We start from the raw sequence: 24,797 nt of genomic DNA, 5'->3' as shown, positions 1-24,797 counted from the left end.
GAGGACAATATTCCGGCTCAGAGCAGCCAAGGCACAGAGGGGATCACAGGGCCAGCCCCATCGCTGACACACAGTGCTAAGAGGGACAGCACTGGTGACACGGTATGGGAGATGTGCCCACTCTGACCCCACCACGCCGGGGTGAACACTAAGGGTGTACAGCAGAGCAGCAAGGGGAGCAAAGCAATCAAGTCCCTGGGGATTGCCAAAGGTGGACTTGGGGGCCAGGCGTGGCACCCAGTGGACTTGACTGGAAAATATTCATAAAGGTCAACGGACAGACCTGGAACTGCTTGAGGGCTTTTCATTTTTTTGGTTTTTCTTTTTCTCTCTTTTTTTGTTTTGTTGTATTAGCTGTTGTTGATTAATTTCTTCTTCTTTTTTGTTATGTTATGCTCTGTTTTTGCTCATATTATTGCTTATGCATGTCTATCTGGACAAGATGGCAGGATGAACAATCCGGAGGAGAGAACAATGGGACCAATGGTTGGTGGAGGTGGCAGGGGGGACAAGGGAGAGGGAGAGACGGAGGAAAAGGAGGGGGATGCCAACAAACCCAGGGACAAGGGAAGAATAAGTGATCTAAAAATTGATGGCGAGGAGGGCATAGGATGCTTGGGAGGGCTCCAGCAAGGGCAATTTAGCCAAGAGAAATAACCAAAACCCGAATGAAGGTCAAACATGATAGTGGGATGGGAGGAAAGTAAAAGGAAATAGAGGAAAGAACTAGGAGGCTTAGGACAGTTATAGAGGTCTAAATACAGCCATGAATATATGTAAATACATTTATATACAACAACAGGGGAATAGAGCTCTGTACATATATTTATTCATAAACTATTATGGTAGCAGATGGACATTGGGCCTCCACTCAAGCACTCCCTCAACACAAGAACAATTTGTTCTAACACAGCACTCTGATGTTCACCTTCCCTGACACAATCGCTGAAGACAAAATGGGTGCATAAGTAAATATGGTGAAGAAAGCTGGTGTCCAGCTATAAAAAGATATAGTGTCTGGTGTCTTAAAGGCTTGAAGATAAACAAGCGGCCATCTAGCTAAAAAGCAATAAAGCCCACATGGAAGAAGCACACCAGCCTGTGTGCTCATGAGGTGTCAATGGGATCAGGCATCAAAGACTCAAAACATAACAAACAAGAAGTATATCAATGGAAATGAGGGAAAGAGCAGAGTGGAGACCCAAAGCCCATCAGTAGTCAATTGGACACCCCCCTGTCAGAATGGCCACAAGGAAGTGAAGAGCCAGTCAGGGTGCAGTATAGCACTGATGAAACACACAACCTTCCTCTAGTTCTTTAACGCTCCCCCCTATCCCCCACTACCATGACCCCAATTCTATCTTGCCAATCTGATTAGACCAGAACATGTACACTGGTACAGACGGGAGCTTGAAACACAGGGAATCCAGGACAGATAAACCCCCTCAGGACCAATAAGAGGAGCAGTGATACTAGGAGGGTAAGGAGTGGGGGACTAAGGGGGAAGCAATCACAATGATCGAAGTATGGCCCCCATACTTCGGACAGCAGAAAGTGGGTGAAATGAGACAGCAGTCAGTGTAAAACACTTAATCCAAAAAGGAATAATTTATAAATTATCAAGGGGGCATTGGGGAGGGAGGGATGGTGGGGAAGGGAGGGGGAGAAATGAGGAGCTGATGCCAAGGGCTCAAGTAGAAAACGTTTTGAAAAAGATGATGACAACATATGTAAAGCTGTGTTTGACAAAATGGATATATGTATGGATTGTGATAAGAGCTGTAAGAGCTCCAAATAAAATCTTTTTTAAAAAGAAAACGCTTCATGTCATCAAGGTGTCTTATTTGTGTTATTAGTTCATGAATCCACATCTTCAATATACAACTCCTATTGTATGCGACCCATGCATTTCAGTGAATTACTGAATATGGCTCTTTGAGCCATAGACTCTGTCACTCCCACCAGGACCTCGACCTTCATTCATCCCAAAGGGTCTGAGTAAAAAGATGGTGGGTGTGAAGTGGGGAGATTCTGATTGTAATGTAATTTAGCTGTGAATGACTGTTAATCGAGTTGTGATTACCATCCTGCTGGGTATAAAATCAGCTGTCTCCAAAGCAGGAGGTGGGATATCACTACCAGCGAGGGGAGTCAGGAGTGGAGCACAGCACAACCTGTGCAATCTGAGATTCCTGCACAGGAGACAGCGGTGACACCGGTGACACCAGAGTCGTGGCAGAACAGCAGTAGAAACTAGGCCAGAGCATGAGAGAGTGCTGGACTTCCCAGTCTACAGAGCAAGTAGACCTGCGTGTTTGGGTGCAGGAGAATGGTGTGTAGAGTGGGGTACCTCTGGGCACTTACTTGGGGGAGTTGGGTTTTGCTGACCCACAGAACTAGAGCTAAGTACCTCCAGGTTGAGGCTTTCAGGAGAGTGTTGTGCCCTTTGGGTATATTCACTGGCAGCCCTGAAAGAGCTTTGTAACATTGCCCCAGCAGGGCAGAGACCAGGCCAGAGAGGCCAGCTTGGGTCATTGGGGGAGAAGAAACAATCCTGACAAAACAACAGTATCCTACGTTATTTCTCACCTGAATTGTAACCAGTTAACGTCCCTGGTGAACTCCTTAACTGAGAGCATTAGCTGTGAGTTCTTTCAGACTACTGTAATGAATCATTGAGCTCACCTTGAAAGTATCGAGTGTTCTGGGAGACAGAGTGATCAAAGTAGAGTGAGATTAGGAGACAGAACAACTCCTGACTCCCCTCCGATGTGCACCTACATTCTGATTAATGAGAACCTTTTCCTCCCCACTCCCCAACATTTGAATAGCTTGACTTTGATGGTGATATCTATTAGGTGGAATGTTAAGCTCAGTAGTTTGTGTTTTATAGGAGGAGGAGACATCTACAATGAGTAAGGGTTTAAAGAGGCAGCGCATAAGGTGAAGCTGGTCACAAATATGTGGTATTTGTTTATTAGAAAGAGAACTTTGTCTCATTTGAGGCAGACTGTGCTAGTTTCCTACCTTATATGCATCAACAACTCAACTCTGCCATCCAGTCCACGCTGACTCAGAGAGCTGATAGGAAAGGGTAGAACTTCCCCTGTGATTTCAGAGACGGTAACTTTTTAGGCCCCATCTTTCTCCCACAGAGGTGGTTCTGAACTACTGCCCTTGGAGATCACAGTCCAACGCATAACCACCAGGGCTCCTATGGGCTCCCAATAATTATCAGTAGAATCTCAAATTTTTCAGTGAGTTCAACTAAAAGAAATTTTCTTCTAGACTATCCTGCAGCGAGAGATCATCAAATAATGCAATTCTGGCCCATGTCTCAGGGTGCTCGTTCCTGAATAAAAAGGCAAAGGCTGGTTAGGAGAATGTCTTTTTGTCCTGCTCCACTTTGCCCCTGGGCTTTAAGTTTTTTTTTGGGTAATTCATTGTGTAAGTCTGGGTACTTTAGAGAAACAAGTCCACAGAAACTCATATGTTTGAGAGAGTTTTATATAAAGGGTAAGTGCACATCAAGAAAAACATCCCAACCCAGTGCTGCCCAAGCACACAAGTCCAACATTAGCCCATTTGTCTGACACCAATCCACAAAGTCCAGCTAAAGCAGGGAATTGGCTAAGGCAGCTGCACCCTGGTCCGACCATCACAAAGCAAGAGACCCGAGAACTAGAAAGACGAGGCTCACTGAGCCATTTAGCTCTCTGCCCTTCAATTAACCCCACATGTGTTTATTGGCACAATAAACTTTAACTCATTCATTTAATGTTGTTTGGAGTTAAAAATATTGTTTGGGATCTTCTAATTGTAAGGAGTGCAGGACTGGGTGGTGGTTCGTTCTGTTGTCACTATGAGTTGAAACAGACTTGACAGCCCCAACAACAGACAACAGTGATATAATTTCTATGGATATGCTACAAAATAAGTGTGTGAAGTTGAGGGCCACTAACTACGAGGGCTATATCCATCAATATCCATAAATATTTCTGACACCTGTGCTAGCTAGAGCAAAATGATAAGCATATATATATTTATTGCTAATTTTTATTCATATTTTTACATTTGTTTTTAATATTTATTTTTCTCTAAGGAACCCTGGTGGCAATAATAGGTTAGGTGGCTAACCACAAGGTTTCCAGTTCAAAACCATCAGCCACTCCACGTGCTTTCTACTGCTGTAAAGAGTCACAGACTCCGAAACCCATAGGAGCAGCTATACTCCGTCCAATAGGGTCACTAGGAGTCAGAATGGGCTCGATGGCCGTGAAAATGAGATGACGCCAATTATCCATTATATGGGACGATCTCTCTTCTTGATCCAGAAAACCTAGTCAAAAATTAGCTCTTCCCCATCCATTCATTATGGCTTTCGGCAATTACAAAGATACCTAAGTTCTGTAAGAGATGCACAGATGATAAAAACAAGATTCTTATTCAGCAGCTGGGAATGTCAAGGAATGACGAAAATGTGTTCATAAAAAGTTAAAAACAAGTATGCATCTGATGTAGTGGGTTATACCTTTAAGTGGACACAAATGGGTGCAGATAAAAGGAGGAAGCCCTAAAGGTCAGCAAAGCCTAAGTTTCAAGGCCTAGCAAATGGACAGTTAGTCTGGGTGATATGACCTACAAAGTAGCCAAATCATTGCTCTATATGCAATAGAAGTTCTTTTTGGATGCCGAAGAGCTTAGGATTATAAGTCTACAATTCTGTGCTTTTCCAGCCATGGGACAGCTTATTCCATGTGGGCTTCCAAGACCACTGACCTTCAGACGTCCCTCTGCTGGGCTCAAGGGAACCAGTGGGAGCTGTGTCAACATTCCTGAACAGGCTCTGTGGCCTGTGGGGGCAAAAGAGCATGCGGGGAAGAGACAATTCTTGAAAAATGTAGACAATTTCTTCAGATAAAGAAGAGAAAGGGCATATAAGAGCACAGATCGATGCGAGTGATGAAACAGGGTGAGGAGAGCAGAGTTGTGTAATGGAACAGGACAGTGGTCCACTTTGGCCAAAGAGCAGGATGTGGGAGAAAGCAGTGAATGTGGGGCTTGGAAGGGAGTCAAGGCCAGGCTTATGGTCTTGACATGTAATAGGCACCCATAGAATGGGAATTACAGAATGTTCTCAAAAACATGAGGACTGAGCATGTGGACTAATAAAACCTGGGATACAAGGATAAATCAAACAATTATTATGTGTGTGTGGTCGTTAGATAAGCTGGTGTCAACTTGCGATGGGGTGGAAGCTAGCCTGTCAATCAGGTCGCAGCTTGATGACCTCATTTGGAGGTGCCATGGAGATAAATAGCTCACTGGAGGCCAGATACACACAGCCTGCTTCGTCTTCCTGCTGACAAGCCATATGGAGCTACCATGAGAGAGCCAGAGCCCTGGGGCTGGAGGAACCATGTGGAGCTGAGATGCTTCACCTGCCACCGGATCCTTAAGGCTTTCCACCCACTGGCCTGCGATTTTCTTCCTGCATTTGGCATCATTGCATGTGCTGCATGAGTCTGAAGAATTTATAGACTGTTAATGGACATATGGACTAATATCGGATTTATGGACTTAACCTGGACTGGGATGTTTTCTTAATGTACAACTGCTCTTTGGTATAAAGTTTTCTTTTACACACGAGTGTCTATAAATTTGTTTTTCTAGACAACCTAGACTAACAGTGTGAAACACAGGTGGAAAGTCTGGGCGAGCTCTTAAAATGTCAGGACATATAAACTGAGGGCAGGCTTGGGTGTTTGGCACTAAAGAGAGGAATCAGACTTTGGATATCTACTTGTTGGAAGGCTAGTAACGCTTTGAACACATATGGGAGGTCAGGAAGAGGCACACTGGCTTGAGGGAAAGCATCTTTGAGGTGTTGAGTGGAGGTGCTGGTGGGAAATCCTGGGTTGGGAATTGTGCTACCTGCCCACAAAAAGCAAGAGAATGAAGGTGGAGTGCAGTGGAGAGGTGGAGTGAGTGATGAGGTATTGGGGTGAGTCAGCGAGTTTGGCTTGTCATAAGAATAGTACGTGAACTTGATTTAATAACAGGCTCTAAATATATAACAACTATAACAAGGAAGACAGAGAACCTGGTGGGTAGGGTGGTTGGAGTCGGGGGAACAAACTAAAAAAACATTGATTACGGGTATTTATAGCTCATTTGTTTTTTCACCTGTTTATTTCTCGAAAACCAACCTTAGCCCAAACTGACCTCCTACCTGGCAGGTGGAGCTGGCAAAGGGCACAGTCCTTGAACAGAATTCTAGGGCATTTCCGGTCTAGAATATGAGAAGTGCATGAAACTACACAACTAAATGGATTAAAGCACACGGTTGGGAGCTGGGATCACACAGCTTCGAACTAGTCCAATTATAGTAACTCACAATCGCTAAAGGAATTCAACCAGGAAAACCCATGGCACGTTTCCAAGGAAGGGCGGCGTTGCTGCGCTTGGGCTGAGGCTGCAGCAAAGTAGGGAAAAGGTTAATGAGAAGGGAGCAGCTGGAGAAAAATGAGCGAAGCCGCCCGCGTCCGTCCCAGTTGGAAGCTTGGCCCACGTCATCGGGCATACCCGCCCGATGGCTCATCACCCGTGACAATCTCAGACACTCCCGAGGCAGGGGCCACCCCGAGGCCCAGGCGGAGTCACGAGAATGGGAGCCGGGGAGAACAGCAGCCGGTTGGAAGGTGCTGGAGGCGGGCGCCCCAGCCTGTACTACATCTCCCAGCACGCAGTGCAGCCGCGAAGCCTTGCTCCAGGGCCTTGATCGAAGACTTGCAGCATGGGACAGGTAGTCGGCTCCCTGGGCTGCACGAGGTGGGAGGCTGGTGGGGCCATCTATGGGGATTGGTTAGTGAACGTTCGCGTCCCGCCTACACATGGTGACGACAGCCGGCTGTCTCGGTACTTAAGGCGTCGTGGCCTCGCCTGCCCCGCCTTAGCTCCCGCGCTAGAGAGAAACATGTATCGTTTCCGATCACAGCTCTTAACGGGGATTTCTGCTGCCGCCACTGCCCACTCTCACCCCCGCCGCTTCTCGCCTCTGTTGTTAGCCGCAGACTCGCCTCTTAGCCGCCCGCCGCACAGACGCACGAGTAAAAAGTGCAGCTCCATCGGCTGATCCTCGCTAAGCTCCGAGTTCAGGCGGCACCGGGCGTCCCACGATGCCGAAGAATAAGAAGAGGAACACTCCCCACCGCGGTGGCAGTGGTGGCGGCGGCGGCTCAGAGGCAGTTGCAGCTACGGCGGCAGCAGCAGCAGGTAAGGAGCTATCCTTGCCGCCGGCATACCGGATGCCGGCCGGGTTGGGCACACGTCTCCCTTGGTGGGGCGCAGTGGGAATTGTAGTTCTCTCTCTGCCTAGGACGTCCGGGTCTCAAGGGTGCCTGGCTGTGTCGGCGTACTACAATTCCCAGGGTGCGTCGGGGCCGCGCCTCGCGCGATTTGGACCTGGGGTGCGAACCTGACACTCGGGCATCGGCCGTGGGGGCGGGGCGGAAGCGAGTGCCTCCCGGGGCCTGAGACTCGAGTCCGGTCCTGGCGTGGCGCGCAGCTGGGAGGGAGGAAACGGAGCTGGCCTCGGAAGCCTGTGCAATCCCTCAGGAGTTCTCCTCCGGGAAGGATGGAGCAGGGCTTGGAGTTGGCGTCTGTGCTGTCAGGCTGCCCTGGACTTGCCAGCTCCAACATGGAGTTCGGGGAATGCCACCCGGCCCGCGTTGGGGAACGTCCGGCCGGTTTGGAAGGGCTCTGGCGTCACGCGGCCTGGGCCTTGCACTGTGGGGCCGGTGTGACGCAGAGGCTTCCAGTCCGCATCCCTATCATCCCTATCCCGCGCCTTCCTGCGCAATCCACCTGGCTGCACGCAGCCGTCGAAGACGTACACTTGTGTCCTAACCTGGTCTCTGCCCCATTTCTTACCCTTCTTACCGGGAGCGCAGCCTCCCAGCCCCACTGCGGACGGTCTTGCGCTACATCGTTAGGTCCTGTGCAGCAGGGCTAGTGCAGAGCTCGGCCTGCGGCGATTGGCTGAAAGTTTCTGCCTCCCCGCCCCCCATTTCTTTTTTTGTCTAGTCACAGCAAAAACTTAAGCGTTTCCTACTCTGGGCGCCCAAGTGAATATGGTTCTTGACTTAGAAAAAAGAAAAGGAACGATTTCAGCGGGAAGTCTTTCTGCAGGACCCTCCACTAAACTCGAATTGTGTATTAAAAGTATACTAGGTAAAAATCATCCCAACTAAGTACGGTAATTGTTTGGCTGAGGTCATGGATTTAAATAAAGGAGTATCCTCAGGCATTGCCACACCTTGCGGCTCCGAAACCTTCGTTCTTTAGGACTTCTGTAGGCCAGTTCTCTTGTTAAAGGTAATTGGAGACTGGCCCTTTGAGATTTATAGCCACCCTAAAACCTGCGATCAAGAAGTGAGCATGTAATAGTTGACTATAAGAATAGATTATTATTGCTTGGAGTTAGGAAAGAAGGAGAGTTTACCTTTTTATATCACTCTTGATTTCAGTTGCACACTCTTAAGCTGCTTGTGAGTCCAAGTTTCTTGATGCAGTTCATTTTTCTGGATCAAGAAGCAAAGCAGTTTATTGTGAGAGCCGGCAGTTCGGTGTGCTTTAGCCATTTCTCATCTGAGGGAAACTTTTGAGTTCAACCTCAAACCAAACCCGGCCACGAAGTGGATTCTGATTCCTTAGCAACTTCATAGGACGGGAGAGCTGCCCTGTGAGTTTCCAAGACTAAATCTTTCTACTTCCAGTGGCTGGTGGGTTTGAACTGCTCACTTTATGGGTAGTAGCCCAACATGTAAATCCACTGTGCCATCTCATTTTCTCAGCTGCCACTGAGTTCATGACTACTCACAGCGATGCTCTAGGACAGGGTAGAATGCTCCTGGGGTTTCTGAGGCACTCACTATGGGAGTCAAAAGTTGAGGGTCATATGACTGGTGATTTTAACTGCTGACCTTGTAGTTAGCCTAATGCATAACCGCTGTGCCACCTAAGGGCTCCTTACTGCATCATCTAGGTCCTTAACTTAATTTTGTTCTTTATACTTAGAAAGTTACTGAGTTGCTGAAACAAACAATGAAACACATTGAGGAAAGACCAAAAGCACACTAATAAGTGCCACTCCACTGGTCGCTGTTGAGTGGATTCCAAATCTTGTCAATGCCACAGGTGTTAGAATTGAACTGTGCTCAGTAGGGCTTCTTCTGGCTGGTTTTTCTGAGAAGTACACCAAGGTGCTGTTGGTGGCTTTGAACCCCTCACCTTTTGGTTAGCAGTTACAATGTAACTGTTCTGTATCACTTTATGTGGCTAAGGTGGCATAGTGGTCACGCATTGGGCTGCGACCCACAAGGTCAACAGTTGGAAACCACTAGCCAGCTCCTCTGGAGAAAGATGGGGCTTTTAGAACAGTTTGTTCCATAAACTGTTCAAGTCCTGGAAAGTCACAGGAGCAGTTCTACCCTGTTCTCTCGGATCCCTGTGAGTCAGTCTTGACTCCTTGGCAGTGAGTTTGGTTTGGGATTGTTGTGTGTCTAGAGTGCCACCTTGTTGAGTAGTTGTGAGATACTAGGCATTCATCCAAGGTTTTGATTTCAAAGCATTTCTAAACCTCTTGTGTTAGACTGGGTTGACTGTAGAAACAAATTCATTGACACTCATATATTTGTAAGAGAGAACTTCATATCAAGAAGTAATTAAGCATCAATAAAACATCCCAGCCCAGTCCAGATCAAGTCTCTTAAGTTCGATATTAGCCTATAAGTCCGATATTAGTCCATAAATTCCTCTTTAGACTCACACAACACATGCAGTGATGCTGAATGCAGGAAGATCACAGGCTGATGGGTAGAAAGTCTTGTGGATCCAGTGGCAGCGGAAGCATGTCAGTGCCAGCATGGGTCTCCTGGTGGCTCCTCCAGCTTTCTGAGTGTGTCAACAGCAGGCAAGGGGAGGCAGAAAGTGGGTCTGGCCCCCAGTAGGCTATTTATCTTCAACTTGCCTTCAAATGAGGCCATCAAGCTGCAACCTGATTGTTAGGCTAACCTCCACCCCCTGACTCAATACCCTCAAGTTGACAGGAGATTATGTAACTACCACACCTCTCTTGGCCTTGAGTCTGATAGAAATCATTGAACTAGGTAAGTGAGCTGAGTGAGAGCTGACGTTGGAGTAGTCTTATTGACAGCTTTGGAGTATGAAAAAGAAAAACAGTACATTGACTTGGGAATAAATATTAGTAAATGTTAATCAGATGACTAGCAAGCATTGCCCAGAAACTGTCAAGAAAGAAAGCATGACATAGCATTTCTGTTTTAGAAAGACTTGGGAGTGTTTTTTCCCCTGTCCTAAGAATGTCCTTTTAAAGCATTCAGTGCAGTTTTAGGATCTAGGCTTTACTTACTCAACTGGTAAAATTCATTACCTTTAGAGGACTATCTTTAGCATATGTTAAGATGGCAAATATCTCATGAATTTTTTAACGGATATATAATTTTGGGTACAATCTTGTAGTAATCGGAAACTTGCTTCAAAAGTATATCAGTTGACTCGCTGAAGGTCATTTGAGGAGCAGAATTTGGAATTATAAGAAGGAGCTTCGAAAAGTTAATGTGCAAATGGAATGAAAAGATCGGAATTTTCCCCTGAACTTGTTGAAGCTCCCCTCCCTCAACTTAGTGCTTAGTGTAATTCAGGATGGCATACCCCTTTTCATAGGAAATCCCTGTAGGTCAAAGTGATTGTGCGTTCCTTATGTTAACAAAGTTGCAAGATTCCAGTTCGGAAAGGGGAGAGTTTTAATAACAACATTGTTATTTTAAAACTGTTGCCTATGTTGAAACTTTTCTTTTAGGGTTATATAAGGTACTTAGGTATTAAATACTGAAACTTCCATTGTAAGATATTTTTACTTCTCACAATTTAAAGTTATCTTTAAAGCCACTCTCCCTCCTTCCCTCAGCTTTCTCTTTCCTGCATTCCCCATTACATAGACATTCCCAAGCCCAGTGCACTTAGGCTATGTTTACTAAGCCCAGTCTGTGTGTTGGACAAATACATCTTCTATTTTATTCTCATGATAGGTGACATCATTGTTCTGTGTCTGGTGTCCTGTCTTCATAACTTGAAGTCCAAGTTTGGAAGTGACGTTTCATTTTTCCTATCATGCTTTTCTGTCATCAAATACTGATGCTCCTGTTAAGCAACTCATTGGTTTTTGGAGTTGATCGGTATTATAAGTAGCTAATGTTCCAAACTACATGGATGATGAAATGACTCTAATTTTAGGGGTACCTAAGTGAGAGCTTTTGTAGCGTAGTCATCTCATTTTAAGAAAGGAATTGACTTCCTCAAGATTTTTTATGACCACATTTCCCTAAGGTAAATTGAAAACGTTCCCCCGGTGAATATCTGTAGTGATGGCAATAAAACCATGTGCCTTTTTCTTTTCCATTCTAGGTGGCCAGCATCGAAATGTGCAACCTTTTAGTGACGAGGATGCATCGATTGAAACGATGAGTCATTGCAGTGGTTACAGCGATCCTTCCAGTTTTGCTGAAGATGGTATGTTTTCTGAATTATTTGCAGCTTGGATGAAAGAGTATTTTAGTTAAGAGTTCTTGTGTCTATTATAAGTGTTCCCATCTGTTGTTTTTTTCCCCTATTTAAATTAGAGTGCTTGGTTTGTATTATTCCTTAGGTCCAGAAGTCCTTGATGAGGAAGGAACTCAAGAAGACTTAGAGTACAAGTTGAAGGGATACATTGACCTGATGATGGACAAGAGGTAGGAAGTACTGGAAACTCCTTATTCTTGGTGATTCTAGGCAGTCATATATTTAACATGTGCAGTTCTCTGTTGTTGCAGTATGTTTTCCCTGAAAGCATGATTAGTTATTTTGATGTTTCATTGTTTCCTTTTTTTTTTTTTTAATGTGATGCAGGAGAATGCCACCAGAATTTAGATGCACACAAATGAGCCTTTACTCTAGCTTCGTAACATGTACATAATGGTATTGGGTAATGGAGCGGATTTGCTAAAACCAAAGTTAATCTTCAATCAGAAAGGAAAACTAAACTTTGCTTTGTACCTCTTGCCCACTAATTTTGTTATAGGTTAAAAAAAAAAAAAAACCAAACAAACTTTCAAGGCAAAATAGTTCTCTGACTTCATGGATGCTTTAGAATTGTCTTCAAACAAAGGAAATGTAGAAACCAGCATATACAGGCATACCTTGTATAGACCTTTTTCAAGTTAGAAAGTTTTACATACCGTATATACTCGTGCATAAGCTGAGTTTTCCAGCACAATTTTAATGCAGATTTTGTGGTAAAATTAGGTGCCTCGGCTGATACTCGGGTCGGCTTATACTCGAGTATATACGGTATATATGTAATGTAGAGAAACATTTCTTTAACACATTGAAACTGTAGAATATGACCGCATTTAAAGTTGAGTTTATTTAATTAACAAATGCTATGATAGAAGGCAGCTTCAAATTTTTTGTGTAAGGTGAGTTGTAGATGAAAACCAAATAGAAAAATTTATAAGCACTCGATGACCAGATAATAGAAAAACTTACAAGCGCTTGATAACAATTAGGTGAGAAATTTGTAGATAGAAAAAAGTTAGAAGGAAATGAGCTAGTATTTTTAAGTCCAGCTGGATCTTTCTCTTATGTTTTGTTTTTAACAGTGCAAAGACCAGGCAGGCAGCACTGGAAGGTGTTAAAAATGCAGTCTCTTCAAAAATGCTCTATGAATTTATTCTGGAACGGAGAATGACTCTCACTGACAGCATTGAACGCTGCCTGAAGAAAGGTAACGTTGCTCTTCTGCGTTGCAGGCACTGAACGGAGAAGGCATGTGGTACTTCCCCAGCAATAGCCTTTGTTAATGGTACTAGCGCATTGGCCCACACACTTAGCACTTTATAATTGTTGAGGAGTATACCGTATTGATTATGTAACCAGGCTTCATAGAAATTTTGCTTTTTGTTTATGGAATAAGAAAACAGCTTGGTACTTTTCAGTTGTCACCTTGGTTGTATCAGAAGAGGTGATTGCCATCCTCTTGTGACCACAGAAAGGCTGAAAGCATGTGTCTAAACGTCAATTAGAAGTACTAATTAAATTTTAAAAATCCTATGTTAGTTTTCTAAAATTTATACAGTTTTATGTAATACTCATCCCATATTCTTTCATATGTACTTAAAATGGTGATTATAAAATGTGAATGACCTGGCGTCAAGTTTCAGAACGTTGTGGAGAAATTCCAGCATTTCTATTGCTGTAATCACTGCACTTTTAAGGAGAGAGCTGAAGGAGTTAATGTGACCAGACTTTTCAGTTTTAGGAACACTCAAAAGATTTGAGCCTGCCATTTTACTTTATTTTGCCAAGTTGAGTATATTATGGGAATAATTACTTTCTGTTAGACTGTTTTCTTTTTTACATTATCTATTATTTTCCCCCACCCCACAAAACAAACACACTGCTATTGAGTCGTGCTGACTCATATCAATCCACTGGGTTTCCGAGAAGGTAACTGTTTACAAGAGTAGGACTCCCAGTTTTTCTCCCTCAGTGGCTGGTGGCTTTGAACTGCTGCCCAGGTGAATCTCAGCCCAACTCATAACCACTACACCAGCAGGGCTCCCAATTAGCTATTCCTAGCACCAAAATTGTAGAGCGCACACATGCTCTTTTTTGTTGAATGAGCTTGGCTTCTTGATCGTTATTGTTCTAGTTTGTCTCAGGTAAAAAATTTGTCGTGACCTAAATTCTTTATCTAAACCTTATTGTGTGGAATAAAGAAAGGCCTAAAGGAAAGTGAGGCTTGTTAGGTGTATAATTGATAGCAGACTTGCCTTTTTAAAGGCTATTACAGTGGCTTTGTTAAAAGTGTTTTACATGAAAATGTCTCCTAAAATTGGGTATTTACACTAGACGGCCTTTAAAATTCCCAATCTGCATAATTTAGAATTCTCTGTGGAATAAGATTTAAGTTTGATATTTGCCTAAACGCTTTGACATCAACATTTACGTGTATATAGATGTTTTAAGGAATAGGCTGTCTGCATCTGAGCTGCTTGGGAGATAGATAAAGGTCATGAGCTGCTTGGACGCTATTGAGATGATTACATCAAGGAGCTGGAAGGTAGATGTTGGCATAAACACATTATTTTCTGGAACTGCAATGGTACTATAATGTGGCTATTAATCTGTTTTATAGATAAACTGCTCAAGAGAACAAAAGTAATAATTGAAGGTAATTTGGCTAAAATGCCCTGGATAAAGGATATGAATGGTCAAAATTTCAGCTTTTTAAAAAAAATCATTTGATTGGGTTCTTACATGTATTATAATAGTCCACATATCCATTATACTAAGAAGCTATATATAAACATTGCCATCAACTATTTCAAAACCTTCTTGAGTCCCTTGATATCAGTTCCTTTGTTTCCCTCTTCCTACCTCGTCCTGCCCCCTCACAGACCCTTCAGATGTTCTGTCTTGTTACTTCTAGCCCTTCACCTACAATCCTTTTTTTTAATGGAAGAGGTTTGTTGAGAGCAAAGGCAGTTTGAGCAGAGGCAAAATAATATTTTGATGGGTTTACCAGTGATTTGTATAAGGGGCTTCAAAAAATATGTGGAAAATTTCCTTTATCTTTTACTTGTATTTTCCCAGGAACTTTGTGAAGCCCCCTTGTAGTTCGGTTCGTCTGCTGCAAGTAATTTGTTATAGTTGTGCCCTGACCTCTCTCTGTAGGTAAGAGCGATGAGCAGCGGGCGGCTGCAGCATTAGCTTGCGTTCTTTGTGTTCAGCTGGGTCCCGGAATTGAGAGTGAAGAGATTTTCAAGACCCTTGGACCAATCCTCAAGAAAATAATTAGTGACGGGACAGCCAGCATCCAGGCCAGGCAAACTGTAAGTATCCGATTTTTAAACGTCTAGGTTTTGTGAGCTCAGTACACAGTCATGTGACGAACAACCTGGGAAAACGGCCGTTTAAAAGCAGTAGGCTAGTATGGGTATCTTACTTTCATTTATCTTCTGCTGATAGTGAGCAAACCTAAGATGACAGGCGCTTTCTTGTATTTGATGCGACTCCAAACCCAAAGACCCTCCTGCCTTCGAGGTGATTCTGCCGCACGGAACCACGGGTGGGTTTGCAGTCCAGTGTTTCCCGGCAGTGCCACCAGGCTCAAGATGTCTCTGTCCTTTAAGTTGAAGGTAGCAGTGCTGATGTTGCTTGTGAGTTACATTGAGTTGCTTAGGACCTATTGTAAAATAGTTTAGGGCTGGAACTTGAGGAACCATCTAGAAGTTTTGTTGGTGGGTTTGTCTGTGTAATACAGTAAGAAATGTAGTGTGAAAATCAAAAAATGATTAAAATGGGGATTTAAGAAAAAATTGTGACTCTTGTTCCCTTTTGTGTCTTCGCTGCCATGACCTAGTAGTCACATCAGAAAGTTTAGTGCTGTGCTTTTTGTTTTTTAAAAAAATAATTTTATTAGGGGCTCATACAACTCTTATCACAATCCATACATACATCACTCGTGTCAAGCACATTTGTACATTCATTGCCCTCATCATTCTCAAAACATTTGCTCTCCACTTAAGCCCCCGGCATCAGCTCCTCATTTTTCCCCTCCCACCCCGCTGCGCTCATGAGCCCTTGCTAATTTATAAATTCTTAGTTTGTCATATCTTATACTGTCCAATGTCTCCCTTCACCCACTAGTGCTGTGTTTAGTTTACATCGTGGCTGTGGATGATTGTGGAAGAAACTGGCATTGGCTAGTGAAACTTTCATCTAGTCATGGGTTTAAAAATGTTTTGATTCCAATATTTATCACCTTTTTTTTTTATTATTCTTAACATTGGACTTCAGATTGTGGTTTAAAATTTGTTGATATGTTTTTGTTTCTTGTTTGGCTGAGTTAATAAACAGTGACTAAATGATCACATGAACATACTGTCCTGGCTCACAGAAATATCTGGTATTCCAAGTTTATTTTGTATAAGGTAATATGTGAGTGTGTTAAGCTGTTTTTCTAACAAGTTTAACTAGTTCAATTTTGAAAACTTTAAGATACGGATTGTTCAAATTGCTTCACTTTTCATCTGATTGAGGAGCAGGCTCTGGTAGCACTGTTGAGTAAGCATTGGATTGTCAACTACAACACTGGTGACTCAATCGCATCAGCCGCTCTTCCTGAGAAAGCTGAGGCTGGCTGGTCCTGTAGCTTTATCGCTTCAGAGACCCTACAGAGCAGTTCTGCCCTGTCCTGTGGCCTCACCAGGGGTTGGAATTGACTCTACTTCAGTGGGTTTTTTGGGTTGTTGTTTTGCTTTGATTTTGGAATTTAAATAACTTTCATTGTGCAGACTTGGGTGTCTTTTGTAATCTCAGAAAGCATTCTGTAGGTTAGACATTGGGATCAATTTAATTTTGTTTACATGTGAATGTAATTTTTTAAAACATTTTATTTAGGGCTCTTACAGCTCTTGTAACAATCCATACATCAATTGTATCAAGCACATTTGTACATATGTTGCCATCATCATTTTCTAGACATTTGTCTTCTATTGAGCCCTTGCTGTCAGCTCCTCATCTCCCTGCCCCCACCCCCATTTTTGTTTTTTTAAACCAGCCTTCTCATTAGCAGAAGGAATCCATTTGTTTTACATTTTAATCAAACATTCCCCTCGTGTCTCCATCAAAAGGCAAGATGTAGCTTTGCTCTTTTCCAGTAGAAATAAATACTGGTTGAGGGTTTTTTTTCTTGAAGAATGCCGAAGTTACTTTACAATTTTAATAATGTTTGATTTGTATCAGTATGAGTAGTACAGTGACATCAAACAGATTACTGTCAAGACCATCCTGAGTCCTGGAGCAGAACTAGTTGGAACCTGCGCGTGTTAAATGTGCCTATAAAGAGCTAAAGCTTTAGTGATACTATTAACAACATAAGGGAGTTTGAGTGACAGCATGTGGAGTAAAGCAAAGTGGGGACTAGTTACATATACCCCGATTGACGAAGAGGAGGTAACTATATGGTTGGTGTAAATGTGTTATTCCTGATAACATTTCTGCTTTCAACATGGTTGACTAATTAAAGCAGTGCTCTGTATATTGACGCTTTGGTTACAAGGAGCCCTGGGGGTGCTGTCTGGTAAACATTGGGCTGCTAACTGCAAGGCCAGTGGTTCAAAACCCACCAGCTGCTCCCTAGGAGAATGAGACTGTCGCTCTCATGAAGATTTATCACCTCAGAATCCCTATATAGGGCCACTCTATGAGTTGGAATCAGTTTGTTGCTATTTGTCTGGGTTTTGTGTGAAGTACATGGTTGTATGGATTGTGTTCTGAGTCTACTATTAGATAGGTTATTGCCTTAGGAGTCTAATAGTGATTTGAAGTAGTTAGCCTTCTTCCTAACAGCAGACAACCATAGACGCTTGACACATGCTGTTTCAACCTGTTCCCAAAAGAAGTAGAATCTGACTCTTCTGGAACGAGATCCTTTTTGGGTGGGAAGGTTGATGACAAAGTATTACAACGTTAGGTGTTAGGAGATTTCTGCTCCTGTGTGTCCTGGAAACCAGATTTGTCTTTGATGTTACATAAGAACAAATTTAAAACTTAAAATTTTGAAGACCATGACAGCAAAATCAGGGTAGTGTTGAAGCTGGGTATGATCTTTTGGGCATATGTTGTGTGCGTGGGAAGGAAGGCAGGCCCATGAGCAGTGCAGTGCTTTCCCTCCAATTGTGCTGTGAGTTTGGGAGGAGAGCAGAGCCTGCGCTCACCCCCTTCTCAGCCCAGAATCCACTCACGCGCTCTCTCCCATGCCTCCTGTGCTTGGATTTACTAACCACGTCATTGAGATGGTGGGATTTTGAATTAGAGGAGCAGGAAAACGTGGAATGAGGAAGGAGTAATGTTTGTAAATCATTTGTGTTTTCTTTCCTTCAGTGTGCAACTTGCTTTGGTGTTTGCTGTTTTATTGCCACAGATGATATCACTGTAAGTATAACAACACCTTTGAGGGTGCAGTTCTTTGAGCATCACTTACTCGAGCTGGCTCTCTGACTTGGCGTTCTGTGCACTAGGAGCTGTATTCCACTCTGGAGTTCCTGGAGAGCATCTTCACCAAGTCCTATCTCAAAGAGAAAGGCACGAATGGTATTTGCAGCTCCCCCAACACTGTGTTTCACATCAGCGCACTCCTCACATGGACCTTATTACTGACCATTTGCCCACTCAGCGAAGTGAAGAAAAAGCTGGAGATGTATGTGTTCTTAATTTCATCTTTTGTTAAAATAGCGCTGAGTGTCATAATTAGTTACCTTCAGTAATAACTGTTTCCTAGGCATCTACACAAGCTTCCAAGCCTGCTCTCTTGTGATGATGTGAACATGAGAATCGCTGCAGGTGAATCGTTGGCACTCCTGTTTGAATTGGCCAGAGGAATGGATAGTGTAAGTTTCTGATTGGCAAAGTTATTCTATCATTAACTTCACAATTAAGAATTGGATGCTAACCTTGGCGTGTGGCCAGTGTGAGAGTCTAGTGATTGATTGCCCTACTTCTTGGCAGTGGCAATATAATACTTTTGAAAGCATCGCTAATAGTGATTAATACTTGAGGGTAGTTAATTATTCTTAATTTTTGTTACCTAAAGAATGAAAATTCAGGACTGTTCTCTAATACTCAAGGGAAGAATTGTGTCTAGTGTAATCCCTATGGATATACTCGGCGTTGATTCCAACTCACAATCCTGTAGGTCAGAATGGAACTGGCTCTGGGGATTTCTGAGACTGTTAACTCTTTACAGGAGTAGAAAGCCTCGTCTTTCCCTCTTGGAGCAGCGGGTGGGTTCAAATTGCTGACTTTGTAGTTAGCAGCCCAACAGGTAACTCTGCTGCACCACGGGTTCTTTCCAGACAAGTAATTTATGCATGGATGCTTCGTTTCCTAGGACTGTCATAACAAATTGCCACAAAGTGGGTACATTTCTTTGTTTCCTCCCAATTCTGGAGTTTTAAAGTCCAACTCAGGACTCTGACTGTCAGTTCCTGGGGAGGCCTCTCTCCCACGCTCTCGTGACTGCCAGCACCCTTGGTGGGTCTGGCTATGGCCGCAGCTGCCTTCTTTGTTGTCCCCTTCGAGTCTCTCTGGTCATCTGGCTGTGTCAGCCCGCCCCTTTTTCAGATGCTGCTAGGTCCTCAGAGTGACTCCACGTGACAGAGTACAACTGCTTTATGTGGTGTTCTCGGCTGTAATCTTTATGGAAGCAGGTGACCAGGTTTTCTCTTCCCAACTTCTGGGTGGGTTCGAACCACCAACCTTTTGTGAACAGCCCAGTGTTTAACCAGTGTTAAAGTATAACAAACAAAAGCCCTCCCTGTTTCCAAAGTGAGGGATTGCATTGATAAATTCAGAGATGAGGGCAAGCATATATTTGGGGGATGAAAGGCAATTCACTCGTTAATATATACTTTATAATAAAATGGAGGCTTCACAAAGTTCATAGAAAAATAGCATCATTTTTTACTTCCAATATCCCATGAACTGTTTGAAGCCCTCGTATCACACAGGTGGGTGAAATGCTCAGGGAGGAGCCTATGATGGGGAGTAGGTGCGTCTGATTGCTGCTATTTAGCTTTCCTGAGCAAGCAGAGGTGGAAACAGCACGGCCGTGAAATGGGGCATGAGCTTTGCCATTCCCTGCCCTCCTCCTCTGAGGTTTGTTGCCAGGTGCTTGGCTCTTCAAGGTATTTGAGTTGGTGAACCCCCTTCCCTGTCTACCTGGTGCTGAAAGGCTTGTGTCCCAGAAAAACTCTTCCAGGAGGAGTCCTGTGAACTGGGGCATTTGATTCGTTTGTGACCTCTATTCTAAGCGGCTCTATGGCTGCTTAACTGAAAGGGTGGTGTTTGAGCAATATGCTGCTTCAGAGACAAGATGCTGTCTGAAGGGAGTCTTGGAAATCCTAAGGAACAGTTCTACTCTGTTCCATAGGGGTTGCTGTGGGTCGGAATTGTCTTGACAGCTGTGGTTGTTGGGGCGGGGGTGTTTTGTTGGTTATTTTTTTGAGTCTTATGATTGCCCTAAGAAACATCTCAAATATTAGAACTGCAAGTGCAGGGCGTAGTTTTAAAATATATGACTCTCAGTTGAAGAGCAGCAATTTCTGTCTTGGTGGCTTAAAATGACCAATGTACTGTCTCCAAGTTCTGCTGCTGGAAGTCCGCGATCCGGGATCCTGGCCTCTTCCCTGCTGCTGGGATGACTGCAGTCCGTAGTGTCCCTCGGCTTACTGTTGCATCACGTCAGTTTCTGCCTGTGGATCCCTTGGTGGTCCTCCTCTGGGTGTGTCTGCACGTGACCTTCTGAGGAAGACACCAGTGTTGGATCTAGTGTTACCCGAATCTGTGCTGGCCTCATCTTAATTAACAAATATATCATGAGGACCCAATTTCCAAAGAATATCATATTCTGAGCTTCTGGGTGGACATGAATTTTGGGGGAGACACCATCCCACTTAAGAGACCCTTTTGGTGCACTGCTGGGTAAGCTGGACTGCTGACTTGCAAGACTGTCTGCTCCTAGGAAGATTTACAACCTCAGAAATCCTATAGCGTAGCTGTTCTCAACCTGTGGGTTGTGACCCCTTTGGGGGTTGAACAACCCTTTCATCACAGGGGTTGCCTAAGACCATCGGAAAACACATGTTTCCGATGGTCTTAGGAACCGAGACACTGCCTCTTTCTCCATCTCCAGGCCGGTCCGTCCACATGCAGATACGCCCACATATGAGTACCTGGCATGAAGACTGTTACCCATGTTACACCGTGCTTCAAGACAAAATTTCATTTATTTGTCATTAGAAAAAAATATTTCACAATATAGAATTATATATTTTTGTGATGAATCACTATGCTTTCATTATGTTCAATTTGTAGCGATGAAAATACATCCTGCATACCAGATATTTACTTGATGATTCATAACAGTAGCAAAATTACAGTGATGAAGTAGCAACGAAAATAATGTTAGGGTTGGGGTCACCCCAACACGAGAAGCTGTATTAAAGGTCACGTGGCATTAGGACGGCTGAGAACCGCTACTCTAGAGGGTCTCTGGGAGCTGGAATCGACTCGTGACAGTGGGTGGATCCAGCCTAGCACACTCATTCTGCTCAGTAAGGGAGACTGTTTACATGCCGGGAGTCTTGTGGCTCCATTTTGGAATCTGGTTTCCATTGACATTTTAAAACCATTCCGTTTATGGTAGCAGTTATTTCAGTAGGAAATCATCATCTTTAGCAGAGCTATTTGCCATGTTTTTTTGGATTAGACTGCAAGTTTATATCATAAGAGCTTAATGGATTTATATACTGTATTTTACATAAAAAATTAGCCCTTAGAATTTATAAAATGTGAATGCTAGCAATTATATCCTTATTTTACATAAGAGAAACTTCAGACACTGAAGATCCTAAGTGTGGAAGCTTGCTCCTTTCTCCTGCAAGCAAACCTTTTGTTCTGTGTGAGTGAAAGTGCGTGCTATGCCGTTTCCCTGTAAGGTCAGGGTAAGTGCGCTACACTAAGATAGACCTTTGTGTCTCTGAGCCCAGTTTTCATTTATATTGGAGCATAGATTTCTTATATAGTTGCTGTAAGCTCCCAATCCATTGGCTTTTGGATAACACTTGTGAATTACTTTGGTTGAGATGTAAATTTTCTTTTTTATTAAATCATCATTTTATTAGGGGCTCATACAACTCATCACAATCCGTGCATACGTCATTTGTGTCCAGCACATTAGCACATATGTTGACTTCATCATTCTCACAACACCCGCTTTCCACTTGAGCCCTTGGTGTCAGCTCATTTTCCCCCGCCCTCCCCGCTTTTTTTCTTTTTTAAAGCGCAGTTTTGGGAGAATTTTCCCTAAAATATTTAGCATTGTTTTTCCAGAGTTTTAGTGTTCTGTGGAGTGTGGTGAATCACAGTTGTGAACGAGTTTGAATTTCATCCTTGCTAAAATGTTGTGATGTAGAATATTAAGCAGCATCCCTGACCTGAACCCACTAGATACCAGGAAGTAAACCTTTCCCTGCTGAAGTTGTTGTGACAAGATACATAATGTCTCCAGACTTGGCCCGATGTCTCCTGAGGGGTAAACTGTTTTTTTCCTACAGTTGAGAACTACTGGGGTGGGGTCATTTCCCAGTTACAGAAAATTAATAATATGTGTAGAGTTCCTAATTTTTCACATAAGCTTCGAAGGGTTGGAGACATCTTTTAATTGGAAGCTTCTTTGTGTATGTAGACACATATACTCATACTTTCGGGGTGGGGAGGCCCAGAAGGTGGCCACTTTCGGAAGTACGGAACCAGTGACATTTGTAGGGAGCTGCCAGCCCCTCAGGAGGAAGATGGCCTTTCTCCTCCCCTAGGGAGTTACCGGCTGGTTCTGCCCTGCCCAGTAGGGTTGCTATGAGACGGCACCCACTCTGGCAGTGAGCTCGGTGGTTTTTGACCAGTCCCTAAAATGTGCTTCCTACACATGGAACTATTCCCAACTTGGTATGATGGCGTCTTATAATAACTTTGGTCCTTTAAGTGGTTTTCAATCACCTTCATTTTAAATGTGATTGTCAATTGTAGTCAGGTAATAAAAATGCCAATATAAAAAAATGCTCTTAAGTATATGGCCACTTAAACTGTAGCAGGGAAGCTTAAGATAATATCAAACAAAAAAAAGAGCTGATACCAAGGGCTCAAGTAGAAAGACAGGTTTGAAAATGATGATGACAACGTATGTACAAGTTTGCTTGATATAATTGATTTATGGATTGTTAAATGTCTGTAAGAGCCCCCAATAAAATGATTTTTAAGAGTGAATATCAAGCAGGAATAGCATTTGGGGAGCTACAGCTCCTCCCAAAATGGATTGGTATTGTATTGCTAAGTGCTTTGAACCAGTTCTCATCCCTGGCACCCCATGTCACCGCAGAACTGCTTATTAGTGTTTCCTGGTCTTTTACTTTCACAGAAGCAGAATGTCTCCCATGAGCAACTGGGTGGTTCAAACCCTTTCATTCAGTAGCTGAGCACCTAAGCATTGCGCAACCTGGGCTCCTTAAAAGTAACTTTATTTTAAATGACGTAATAATCCTTGTTTTGCCCCTGATAGAAATGCTCGATTTCTTGCTTATTTGAAATATAGCCAGTAAATTAAAAATTTAGAGCTTTAAGAAGTGTTACAATTTGACAATAAGAGTAACCGGTATTCTGGGGATGTGGGATTTGAAGACCGAGCAGCCAAAAGACAAACAGTTTTGAGATATATAGATATCTATATCTATATATATATATATATCTGACTTTTGCTGAACTTGTTCCAAATTGCAGTGATATGTAGAATAGCACAATAAGCATTTTAAGTGCCTTTGTATGTACTTGAGTAGGGAGGGGTTGCCAGTTGCTTTGCGGTAGTCTGTAGTTGTCTGAGTTTACGTGTGTCTGGGCCTGCATCTCTGGCGGCTGGGGGATTTCTGTTGCTTTCTGCAGCGCTGCTGGCTGGCTTGCCAAGATGGACTGTTGCTTGTTACCACTGAAAGAGGCTCGGAGAAAACACAACCACGAAACAACATTCTTTCTCTTGCTCAGGACTTTTTTTATGAAGACATGGACTCTTTGACTCAGATGCTGAGGGCTCTGGCCACTGATGGAAATAAGCACAGAGCCAAAGTGGACAAGCGGAAGCAGCGGTCGGTGTTCAGAGATGTTCTGAGGGCAGTGGAGGTAGGTCTCTTACAGGTTCCAGAGGCACTCATTTTGAAGTTAGACTGTCGCAGTCTAACCACGTCAATTGGATCATTCTGTTGATTGCACTTCACCACTGAGCAGTTTATTTTTGTTTATTGTGATACAATGCCATGTCCACATTTTCTTAACACATATCATTCAGTTAGAATTGCTCTCATCATTTTGTGTAACCGTTTCCTCGCTTTTCCATTATCCGTGTCAGCACCTCACTGAGGAGTTTTAACAACATGGATGAAATGTATATGAAAATCTTAGTTTTAAACATAGGACAATTTAATGCTGATATTATTTAGGTTTGGATAAAATGAAAAGATGCCACATGATAAAATTTACTACACCGTGGTGTAGTTGAAATCACGTTAGCAGTGTTGCATGGCCCACAGGCACTTAGTACAGTGTTTTTGTTGGATAAATTACTGCCTGTCCCTCTGTGTACAGTAAACTTGGCATTTGTTGCCTTTAAACAGAGATCTTTACGATCGTCTATAAAGGCCAGTGCTCAAAAGCGAATGACAAAACCCAGTGTCTCTACAAGACCCTTAGGTCATTATCTGATGCTTCAGTTCCTTCTAGAATCCTCTAACCGTAGCTTTAGTACACAGGCCAAATAAATTGCTTTAGAAACCGCCATGAAACGGAATACCTGGCTACAATGAACTTAGGACCAAGGTGGTCTCACGGTGGTGAATACGAAACTCGTTCATAATAAATGCATACATGTAGGTTTTTGATTTGCTAGGTAGAAAAATCGTGATTGGATTCAAAATGTTAATTTCTCAAGTTATTCTTGTGAACATACATAGAACCTATATAGACTCAAGTGACTTTCCACCTGAGAGGGGTAGGGTGTGAAAATTTAGGCTGGGAATGAAAAGAGAGATGTTAAAGGCCCCAGCCCAGGCCCACTTTTGAAATGGGCC

General features: G+C 43.3%; 1 protein-coding gene across 1 annotated transcript in view; it reads left to right on the top strand.

Moving 5' to 3' along the window:
- Positions 1-6,953: 6,953 nt before the first annotated feature.
- IFRD1 (interferon related developmental regulator 1) overlaps positions 6,954-24,797 on the top strand; it is a 26,921-nt gene continuing 9,077 nt past the window's right edge. The window contains exons 1-9 of the mRNA XM_004702580.2: positions 6,954-7,275; positions 11,488-11,592; positions 11,729-11,813; positions 12,723-12,847; positions 14,800-14,957; positions 18,013-18,063; positions 18,150-18,328; positions 18,410-18,518; positions 23,719-23,853. Coding sequence (XP_004702637.1) covers positions 7,179-7,275; positions 11,488-11,592; positions 11,729-11,813; positions 12,723-12,847; positions 14,800-14,957; positions 18,013-18,063; positions 18,150-18,328; positions 18,410-18,518; positions 23,719-23,853 — 1,044 coding nt within the window. The 5' untranslated portion in view covers positions 6,954-7,178. The remainder of the gene's footprint in view (positions 7,276-11,487; positions 11,593-11,728; positions 11,814-12,722; positions 12,848-14,799; positions 14,958-18,012; positions 18,064-18,149; positions 18,329-18,409; positions 18,519-23,718; positions 23,854-24,797) is intronic.

The sequence above is a fragment of the Echinops telfairi genome, unplaced genomic scaffold, assembly GCF_000313985.2.
Source record: "Echinops telfairi isolate 266 unplaced genomic scaffold, ASM31398v2 ScPeMD7_23;HRSCAF=83, whole genome shotgun sequence".
Classification (NCBI taxonomy): domain Eukaryota; kingdom Metazoa; phylum Chordata; class Mammalia; order Afrosoricida; family Tenrecidae; genus Echinops; species Echinops telfairi.
This window is presented reverse-complemented; position numbering and strand designations above follow the sequence as displayed.